At 41.3% G+C, this 10889-nt stretch overlaps 1 protein-coding gene across 2 annotated transcripts; it reads left to right on the forward strand.

The window, feature by feature from the left end:
* Nucleotides 1-800: 800 nt before the first annotated feature.
* On the forward strand, nt 801-8773 carry hp1bp3 (heterochromatin protein 1, binding protein 3). Of its 2 annotated transcripts, XM_086293249.1 has the most exons (13): nt 801-933; nt 1825-1905; nt 2529-2706; nt 3316-3378; nt 3484-3640; nt 3727-3870; nt 3969-4028; nt 4842-4981; nt 5264-5354; nt 5773-5932; nt 6641-6752; nt 6904-7059; nt 7254-8773. In XM_086293249.1, the coding sequence occupies exons 2-13, from the start codon at nt 1839-1841 to the stop codon at nt 7771-7773; spliced, it is 1848 nt and encodes a 615-aa protein (XP_086149375.1). In that variant the 5' UTR covers nt 801-933; nt 1825-1838; the 3' UTR covers nt 7774-8773. The 2 variants fall into 2 exon arrangements, with proteins under 2 accessions (XP_086149375.1, XP_086149376.1); XM_086293250.1 differs by lacking the exon at nt 3316-3378.
* The last annotated feature ends 2116 nt before the right edge of the window (nt 8774-10889 follow it).

Here is a 10889-nt window from a genome sequence, read left to right on the forward strand (position 1 = left end):
AAACCATTAGCTGTAATAGAACGTGTTTGTTTTTAGCTGTTCACTTTCCCCTGAAGGGTTTCTTTAATCTGTCTGGCTCGTCAAAATCTAAATACTGTTCTGATTAAAGTTGGATGTCTGCCACTTTAATGGAGAGTAAACTCGGAGCTTTAATCAAGATAACCATTTTCATTGTTCCCTTCAAAAACTACAGATCCCACAAATTATAGCTTTGTCCATCCAGGCATATCCTGTCACACATGTGAGCAACACTTTCTCTGATTTCACTTTTCAGGATTTACCTGTGTGGCCAAAACTGCTCTTGAATTCAAGGATATCTTCACAAAAAAGCAGGAAAAACAGCATTCTGACTTAATAATAATTAAGAAATTATAAAAACTCAAATCCAGAGTGACATAATGATGTTATGCCTTTTGTCTTTTCAAACTATAATGATTATAATTGTTTGTTTTTTGTTTCTTATTTTTGTTAAATTTTTTATTTTTTGTATTTGTTTTAGACAGTTTCTGTTTTTGTGTTGTTTATTTCTTTTAAGGGGATTAGATAGAAATCTATTACAAAGCCTTTTTAACGTGATATTTTTGTTTCGTTTTGGGGGTTTTGATCATAGTTTTTTTTTTTTTTTAGGTTTTTTGTATTTATTATTATTATTATTATTTCTACGGTTGTATCAAGCAGTTTCATCTTGTTCTTTTGAGATTTTTCCTTTTGTTTTGGTGTTTTGGTTTTTTTTTCTTCTTGCTTTTTGTGTGGGTGGAGAAGGGGGATAGAGGTGGAGGTGGGTCAGCCTCGACGGTGGGAATCCTTCGCTGTGCGTCGTGACGCAGCACGTTGCAGTCCTAACGGGGCGGGGCTCGTAAACAGAGGAATCGAAATAAAGGATCGTGCAGAAATTTAGCCCAAAGTGTTTCCGTTTTCCCCGACGTGTTAAAGGTAAGTTTGGCTCGCGTGCTGAGAAATTGTTTGCTAAACATGCAGTTGCACGGATACGGTTCGGGAAGCAGCCGGGGGTTTTCACTTTGTGCAGCTGGAATGAATTTCATCTGCCTTGTGAGACGCCATTATTGTGTGTATAAACCGACGGACAAAATGGCGAAAACTGCTGAAAAATCCTGGCACCTCGTCCTCTGGCTCCCGTGGACGTGATGGAAATCCGTTGGCAGAGACTGACCCATCAGCGGGGCAAGCTTTGCGCCGTTTTGTAGGCGCTCAGCGTTTTGCGTAAAGCAAACAGCACCTTTTCTTCAGTTGGGGGATAAAAGGCCTCAATGAATGAAGGGGGTTTGGCACCAGCGGCAGTTTTAACCCTGTGCATACACAAAATGGGCCTCAAACCAGTGAAGCCAGTTAAACCAACAGTCCTATCCAATTTCTAACTAGTATTAACAGATATTTATGAGCTGTAATAATTGTACATGTGCAGTGTGAAATTTATAAATCTTTATTGTATCTTTTATTCCTCAGAACTCATTCTGAAGATTTAAGTTTAGCATGTTTTGTTTACCTGACGGACATGAAGAAATTACCTGAAATTGGTGATATAACTACTCAAACATACCGTTAATAACACATCTTGAATCCTAATAATTTACTTGTAAAATAAATAAAATCTACGGATGCACTAATTTATAAAAGGCGAACTTCAAAGAACTTAAAAAACAAAAACAGCTATTTGTCAGGTAAATATCAGCTTCATTGATCCACAGGTACAGTACGGTTTATGTAGTTGGGGTTTTTTTGCGAAGTGATTAAATTTTGCATATCAAAAATTTCACTCACAAAGCCAAACAATGGTTGTGCTCATGATCTTTTCTGGTTCTTCAGGTAAATCTCCTGTGATGCCGATTCGCCGAGCAGCAGCGACTCCGACCCAGGAGAAGACCCCCTCCGCTGCAGCAGAGAAAGGTAAGGGTGAGGTAGTCCTCCACCTGCACCCTGTCAAACCCTGGCCCCGCCCCCTGCCAGCCATCAGCGGCATCTGTCGCAGTGTTCAACTTCAACCAATCATTCATTCTCTCAACACAGAACGAGCAAAACTCATCTCCAGTTCTTTTTTCCAGTATTTATTAGGAAAATAGAGTAATTTAGGTTTCTTGTATACTTTATAGCAGTTATACATTCACATTTATATTATATAGTTACAGTTTCATATAGATTTGGTTGTTTAATGATTAGTGTTTTATTTAAAATGTTTTAGTATTAGTTTTGTCTCATAAGTAATTCAAAATATCATCTTAATTGTGTCACTTGACTCATAATCCTGCAGATTTATCACACATTTGCACTAAAGCCTCATTATGCTTTTATGTTGTTTTATGTTCCTGTTTATTTTTTTTAATTAAAAAAAATACACTAATGTTGCATTTTATGTAATGCAGTATTTTCCCTTCCAGTTTTATTTTTTCATTAAAAACTTTAAAGACCTCGAGTCATACTTTTATGTAAGTTTAATAATATCAGCTTTACACTATGAAGAAAAATAAAGGCGGTATAGTGTTTTTAAGGTTTTATTTTTAATGCTTTCTCAGAACCTGAAGCCTCCTCGGAGGAGTCGCCCGCTACCGAAAAGGAGCAGGCCGCGTCATCAGCCGCAGCAGCCGATGGCGACGAGGGCAGCGCTGCGGGCAAGACGGCGCCCGCAGAGAACGGGGAAAAGGCCGACGGTGCTGCAGCGGAAAAGGAAGGAGAAGGGAAAGAGAAGAAAGAGTGAGTTTCACCATAAGATAGTCTGCAAGCGTGAACAGTGCGATATTTCACTTTGATAGCACTTTTATCTGTTTATATTATCCTTACCTCTGCTGGATAACTGCAGACTGCTCCTCTCGTGCAGTGTTGCATTTCTAAAAGATGTGAGTTGTCACATCCACATTCATTCCCTGCATCATAGCCATCAGACAGATGTGCGCAGTCTTGGAGGAGTCCAGGAGGAGAGGACAGTGGCATCGTAACAGTGTGAGGATTTTCTAACGCCCCAGTCCAAGTGATCAGTGATATATACTCACATTTCTAATAAAATCTAGCACTTTAGTTTAGCTCTGATGATCACGGTTTTTGGGCTGGTCGCAAGCCTTTACGGACTCCTTTGTTTTTGTTTTTCTCCCCCTATAAACTTTAGCTTTTGTAACATAGAATTTTGGCCTCCTCCTCTTCTTCTCCCAGACCTTGCCAAAACAGACCTTCACCTTTTTTCTTTTTTTTTTTGCACATTGATCATTAGCACTGCAATTCAGTGAGGGTCAAATTACCATGGTGGTCATTAAGACAGATGTTCTCAAATTTCATTTTGTCTTTCCCGTCGGTGACAAACGGACAAAGTGACAAATGCAAGGACTGCGCGGCTGGACAGTGCGCAACACACTGCTATGTTCTCCTACTAAGGTGAGGATGTGATAAAGATAAGGGTGGTAACGATCACAGTGAAATATCGCTTTTAAAGAATCAACCGTCATGACTGAAATTGTGTCTTGCTGCTTCTGGCAACAGGTTGAAGGATGGCTACAAGTACGAGAAGTCTAAAGTCAAGAAGGTGAAACGGACGATTCCGGCGTGGGCTAGCGTCACTGCGAGCAAAAAGGTCCCTGTTACCAACTTTGCTGGCACTCAGAACAAAGTGGATAACATCCTCATTGAAGCCATCACGGTGTGTGCAAACACTGTAAAATGAATCTCTCGGCACACAGCCGCTCTCTCGATTATTTATTTATTCGTTGTCCGTTTCCTTTGTAGTCTTGCAATGACAGGTCTGGAGTTTCATACCAATCTGTCATGAAATATATCGTGAAAAAATACCCAGGGATGGAGCTTGACAGGAAGAAGTTCCTCATCAAGAAGTCCATGAAGAAACATTTGGAGAAGGGAACCATCAAGCAGGTGAAGGAGCCAAGAAACTGTCAGAAGTGCTCTGTTTTTCTCAAGGATTTGTGGTTTTAAGTCTACTTGCTTGTGCTTTAACTGTCTCTCTCACGTAGTTGAAGGGGAAAGGTCTTTCAGGGACCTTCGCCATTGGGAAGCAGACTCCCCTGTCTAAGGTACGTCACAACAACTTGCAAGATGCTCAGTCTTAATACTTTATAGGTGTTGGGAATTTCTCAGGGTTGAGTGTTAGCAGTTTCCCCGTGTTTGAAGTCCTAAAGTCGAGCCAAGCATCTGGATGTAGCATGTATATGAATGCTATAAATCATTTCAGTTGTGAGATTTGCTCTAAGCCCAGTTCATGTGCACTACAGCTGGTAGGTAAAACAAAGGTGACTACACCTCAACGATCATCTCCTGGTACTCTTCTGCATCACAAATGCTTGTTAGAAGCCCTGATCTGACAACTTCCTCATTTTTGATGCATATTTTTCTCATTCTCTCTGTAAGAGAATGAGGGGGGGGATCCAGTGTTTCTAATCATCAGCACACTTGTATATGCCACAATTAATGTTGAAGGGATTCTCCGAACAAAGCCAGAGCAGATTGACACTCTGAGAAGGACAAATTCTTGGTCTGTAACTTGCGACTGGATGGCTATGAAGTGTGAGCGTTAGCTGATTTGTCACCTTGAGATGTGGAGAAGGTCTTCTGCTGAAATGCAGAGTGAAAATTGTCATTTTGCACATACAAATCATCAGAGACTTCCAGGGTACAATTTTGAAATTGGTGACTGCAAAGGAAGTGGTCTAGATGTCCCCAAGGAGACGCACTTGCAGGAGATTTAAACTTTTTTTTTTTTTTTAATTAAGGTAGTGTTTGATATGGGCCTAACGTGTAGTGTCAGCATTTTCCTTTTCCCCATTTTTCCCCGAGACTGGGATATGTTTGGTTTTAATTGTCATGTCTGTAAATGGATGTTGTTTTAGAAAGCTGCTCAGAAGCAGGAGTCTCTGGGAGACGCTCTTCCTCTCATCATCACTCGGCTCTGTGAGCCCAAAGAGGCCTCCTACAACCTGATCAAGAAGTACCTGGAGCAGCACTTTCCCAGCTTTAACATCGAAAACAGGTGCAGCGTATCACCTCTTCTCTGTCTAATGTTGTTTCAAGATGCAAGGTGCTCTTTATCATTGACTCGTTTAATTTGTATATAAAAGATGGTTGTGCCATTGTGGTCAGAAGTTGCCACACACTCATCATGGGCAGGAATGTCATGGTAATTTTGGGCTTTTAAATATTTAAACTGTTTTTCCAGGGTGGAATGATTGTACAGCACGTGTACTGACATACCGGTACTGCTTTAACTGTATTGTGTTTAAAAGCTGTAAGCTGAAGATGATTTACTCCTCAGGCCAGAAGTCTTGAAGTCCGCCCTGGTGAGGGCTGTTGAGAAAGGGCAACTGGAGCAAATAACTGGGAAAGGAGCGAGGGGGACTTTCCAGGTAAGTCTCCTCCTTAACACTTTGTTTTGCTCAAAAAAGAGGAATGCATTTGTTTGTTTGTTTTTAATGGGCAACAAACATTTAATTTTTGGTTAAGAAAAGGCCTCCTTGGACAAAAAAAATGTCTTCTGTTAACAGAAAATGAAATAGCAGAGCAGTTCTAGATAATGTCTTTTTTTTTTTTTTAAAGTCGGACCTATCTGAGATAGTCATGTAGCAGTTGCCACCAGTTACTAACACCTAAACATTTCAGGACCCGCTTTGTTTCCACGTCACAGACAGGACCACAGAGCCAGTCAGTGTGCCAGCTCGGGCTTCATTGTTCTTTTATACTGTTGCATAGAGGTAAACGACAGGTTGTTTCTTTGTACGTGAGAGAGCTGCAGACTTTGTTTCCTAAAGTGCTTCTACCCACCAGCTGAAGCGTACCGGCAACAAGGTCCTGCTCAAGGGTGGCACTTTGGAGGACGCCATCACAGCTGCTATCACAGCCATGAATGAACCGAAAACCTGCAGCACCACAACTCTACGGCGATACCTTTTAGACGCCAACAAGGACAGAAAGGAGTACCAGTTAGGTAAGTTAGGTAATCCTACGTGGCTCAACAGGATTCCTGAGACCGATTGCACTACATGGACATAGTAAGGGTGCCTTATCTACACACGCTGCACCATCTGAAACTACAACTAGACACAACACTCGCTTTCTCTTTAAACAAATCACAAGAAATGCAGCAGGTGAACCCTTTAAACCTGGTTCTTATGACTGAGCCCTTCAGCCTTCTGCAATGATTTTGGTGTTTTGCTAGTAAACTATCCCCTCACTCTTATTTTGAAAGTTAATTTGCTGCTAGCCATGTTTCATTAACAGCAGACTGACGGGTCGCTGTTGTTGAGGTTCTCAGTGTCATTCTGCGGCCTCTCTGTTTTGTGGACTTAAACTCTTTCACCGTGAACTGCAGCTGCAGACGGTAGTTCTTCCATATTATCTGAGACCCATTCAGAACCTGCAGGCGGTGGAGAACTGAGCTGAGTTCATCACCATCTGCACAGCATATCAAGGACTACCGTCACCAGCTGCTGTTCAGGATGATGGAGGATCTGCACGACTATCTGATATCTGCAGCTGATTAGGACTATAATTTCTTTCTTTCTTTCTTTCTTTTTTCTTTATTAAAAAATTAGCCAGCAGCTCAAACACACATAGCACAAGTTTCAGTTAAAACTTTTTTTGCATCAACAATGGCGTCACCAGCAGAACTTTTTTTTTTCTCTCTTCTTTTTAGTGGCCAATCTTCGGAGGACCCTGACAAAGTGTAAAGTACTCGGATGGATGGAGCAGATTACTGGTCACGGCTTCAACGGGACCTACCAGCTGTCGTTCCCTTTCTACCCGAGGTATTTCACTTGCATCTGGAAATCCCCGACCCTTTAATACTTAATTTATTTTTCTTTCTGTCTGATAAAGGAGCTTTGTCTGTGCAGCTTCTGGAATTCTTTGTTCTTTCTTTTCTTGATGTCTGATCCTTTTTTCTTGTCCCCTCCTTAGTCCCACCATCCTGTACCCAGACAAGTTCAAAGAAATTCCAAAGAAAGATGCTGCACCTCCGACCAAGCGAAGGCGAACAGTTGAATCTTCAGACGAAGACGAGGAAGAATCAGAAGAAGAGGAAGAGTCTGAGGATGAAGCCCCGGCCCGTAAGAGGTGCATATACCTGTTGCAGCTCGACTCCTAATTACATGCTTGTAGTTAAACGTTTAAAGATGGGTCCTACTCCATATATCAGTCCAGTCTTTTGTAATGACAGCCATCCATCCCACGATGATTAACAATTCAAGTGGAGAATTGTTTTTATTTATTTATTTTTAACAACTGCTTTTTGTTAAAACGACTCTTAGGAAACCTCCGAAGAGGCCTCCACCAAAGGCTCGTCGTCCTCCTCCAACCAAGAAATCTTCGAGCGCTAGTCAGTCAAAAGCTAAAGGCAGAGGACGTTCGCTCGCAAAGAAGTCTCCAGCCAAGAAAGCAGCATCTTCGGCCAAGAGCTCGGGAAAAAAACAACCAGCTCCTAAGAAGGAATCCGAATCGCCATCTAAAGCCACACCTGTCAAGAGAGGCGCCCCTGCAAAAAAGCCCAAGACACCAGCTGTTAAAAAGCTAAACAAAAGGGGGGCCAAGCGACCTGTGTCCAAGGAGTCGCCCCCCAAGGAGCCTACAGCCACAAAGGAGACGACAAGGAGCGGGTCCAAGCGCTCCAAGGCCGAAGAGTCGCCTCCTGAGGCGCCTGCAGCTAAAAAGCAGGCAGCCAAGAGTGGATCCAAACGACCCGCAGAGTCGTCCCCTGCAGAGCCCGCAGTGAAAAAGGGGGCCAAGAGCAGCAAGCAGTCTGCTCGCAAGTCTAAGAGAGGGAAATACTGAACCCAGGAGCGTCTTCTACAAACTGGTCTGAATATCCAGCAGTCTGCCGCTTTAGTTTCAGTGCTTTCTCTCTCTTTATATCATTGTTTTCTCCCTCTTTATGGGGCAGTAGGGTTTTGTTTTTTTATTTCGATTGTAGAATAAGAACCTTATCCTACCAGTTAATTGAACTTTGAGAGTTTCTGAATTTTATTTTTTAATCACAGTGTGTAGGAAAGCTCCGTTAGTGTTATCGGCGAGGCTGCCGTCTTGGGAGACTGTAGGAACATCAAGCATACTTTAAAACTAGAGCCACGTAGCGACTTCGGTTTTGTTATGTTTTTCTTTTTCGATTTTTGTTTTTTGGTTTGTTTTTGTTTACACATGTTCCTCGTGTACTCTGTAGTTGCTGGCAGCACACATTCCTAATCTCAAATCAAAGATCAGTGTTCTAGAAGGGTGAAAACGGCGTCAGTTTTATGTTGAAAAGTGGGTTTAAAAGTTCAAAAGAGTTACTAATGTTGTTAGTACTTTATAAAAGACAGAAATTTGAAATTTCTGTGTTTTGTCCCGGGATTGAATCAAAATGTAGTCATGCAACTAATGCATACAAATCTGAACTGTAATCTGTGTTCCTCATTTATGTAGTTTCCTTCTTAATTATTATTATTATTATTATTAACTATAATTTATATTTGGTTATTTAAACAGATATAGCCCCCCTGGGAAAAAAAAAAAAGATTAAACCTGCAGGTGCCAAGTTGAGGATAAAATACTGTTAGTATTCAAGTCACACTGAGGGGAAAATGTCTTTTTGAGGTGTGTGTGGGTGTGAGTGTGGGTGTAAACAAGCATATACACAAATTGATTTTATCGCTTCACATCTGTATTCAGTACCAAACTGTAAGAAATGTGTGTTGTGGAAAAAGGAGGATAATAGGATAATAACTTCCCTGCATGCATGTATCCCTTGTGTTGTTAAGCTTTTTTCCAAGTCATTAATAAAATGGCTATATTTGTAGACTGTTGCAGTATTTATTTATTTTTATTTAGTGGGCAATGAAAATGTCACATCTCATAGAGTGCCTTTGTCCCATTGATGATGAAAATCTAATTATTACAGCAGGAAGGTAGACAATTCAGAATAAACGGATAAAACTTATAACTAATGTTTTACAGCAACAGAAAAAAAAATTCTATATACGGTAGAAGAAATGTAATTTAAATTTATGTATATATGATATATTTTCCCATCTTTAGATGCATAGCAGCAGTGTTGCACTTTGATTTCAGTCCCCAGCGTGTGCATGTGGTCTCCTGTTTGTAGAGTCTGACAGCAGCTTAAAGGAAAGGGCTCTGTCTCATCTTCAAGGATGCAGTGGCCTGTCACTGAAGGGCTGATGATTAGTGCTGTCAGAGTGTGCTGCACGGGGTGGGAGGTGTTCTTCAACAGGACTGACAGTTTAGCTGCCATTATCCTGTCACTCACCACCTCCACTGGGTCGAGAGGTCGTCCCAGAACGGAGCTGGACATCTGAATCGGCCTGCTTCTGTCCTCAGAGATGCTGGTGCCCCAGCAGACCGCAACTTAAAAGATGGCGGATTGCCACCAGAAGAGGTTTTCAGGAGCTCCATCTGAACTCCAAAAGATCTTAGTCCTTATAGCAGATACAGCCCCCTCTATCCTTTCTTGTAAAATTCAGCAGGTTTTCCTCCTGATTGTCTTTGTCATTAAAACCCCCCCACAGAAAATGTAAATGGTTAGCATAGCCGTGGGGACGGGCTCAGAGAGCATATGCAGTACATTTAATTAAAGTAATTACACCAGGCCATTGCTAGCGCACATCGAGCAAAAATCTTCAAGACTGAAATATTTTCCACTTACTTTAATTCCCAGTTATTGTTAGATCTTTAATAAAGAAATGCTACATCATATACCCCTCTTGCATGTATGCAAAACTTTTCCCCACAGGGCATTTGCTTTTCTATGTGGGCAGCTGTAAATTAAAGTCAAGCTTCACGTTGTTGAATTTGGAGCAGGGGCTTCTTTCTAGGTCAACACTCTCTGTCTGTGAAGCTGGGGTCCCAGGAGTTTTGACTTCATGGCAGGCTTGAGCCATGGTGGCTACAGGTTGTTGCTCAACATCCTAACCAATTTCCTCTCATCTGAGGGGGACAGTTTGGGTCTTCTTCCAGACCTTGGCAGTGTGACAATGCATCCAAATAACTTATACACACGTACAGCAGTTTGAACTGATGATCTTGTAATCCAAGAGAGCTTCCCAAATCCTATAAATTTACAATTCTCCTTCTTAAATCTTCACTGAGTTATTGCTTTCCCATTGCTCTGAGTGTTGGTCAGTATCCTGTCAAAGAAATCCTCCTTTTTAAGGAGAAACTACTAAAAGTAACTACATTAAAAGTTACCGGGCCCACAATGGGTGCATGTCAGCTTTTAACATGTATAACCAGAAGTATAAACTGTAGATAAAAAGTGGAGAAACAAGTATTCTGAGCGTTTACTTAAGCAAAATGTATATTCCCACGTATCATTATAAAGGTTTTAAATACTACTGAATCACACTGACTCATTGTGTATCGCTGTAATGTTGCTGCACCTTAACTTTTTGTATTTTTATATCTGTATCTAATAACACAACATAGCATATGATAAAATCTGCAAAATAATAAAATGGCACGGCGTACAAATTACAGTGTTATGACCCCAAATATCTTTTCTGAAGTAAAAAACGAGTACTATCGGGAGGAGGTGTGTGTGGTGGTGGTGGTGGGGCTTAAAATAGATTTAACTTTTGGACCCAAAGTTCATCTAGACACAAGTTTTCCCATGCAGGCTGCCATCTTGGTGACGCCTCCAGTTATTTCTCGCAGGTTTTACCTAGTGGACTTTCAGTGCACAGCTTTTAACTATAAATTAATATCGTGTAATTTTAAAATACTTTTATTGACACATACTGTTATTTTTGGTTTTGCTGCGTGAGCTTGAATTCTTGCGCGCTGTGTGGGAATGTCAGGCGGAGTGGACAGAAACCGCTTCAGGGGGAGGGTGATGTGATTCATTGAGCCATTCCGTAAGTTTCGTGTTTTGGTTGATTTAGTTCTCACGTACACCCTCT

This window comes from Aulonocara sp. 'chitande type north' Nkhata Bay, linkage group LG5 (assembly GCF_057382095.1).
Source record: "Aulonocara sp. 'chitande type north' Nkhata Bay isolate Kocher_YH1m ecotype deep benthic linkage group LG5, A_spYH_male_GT1.1, whole genome shotgun sequence".
Taxonomy (NCBI): domain Eukaryota; kingdom Metazoa; phylum Chordata; class Actinopteri; order Cichliformes; family Cichlidae; genus Aulonocara; species Aulonocara sp. 'chitande type north' Nkhata Bay.

Bases quoted from the DNA above. Each gene is read 5' to 3' on its own strand.
- hp1bp3 (XM_086293249.1), top strand. From the start codon at position 1,839: ATGCCGATTCGCCGAGCAGCAGCGACTCCGACCCAGGAGAAGACCCCC. The intron at 5,355-5,772 runs GTAAGTCTCCTC...TCTACCCACCAG, and splicing joins GAGCGAGGGGGACTTTCCAG to CTGAAGCGTACCGGCAACAA. The intron at 6,753-6,903 runs GTATTTCACTTG...TCCCCTCCTTAG, and splicing joins TCGTTCCCTTTCTACCCGAG to TCCCACCATCCTGTACCCAG.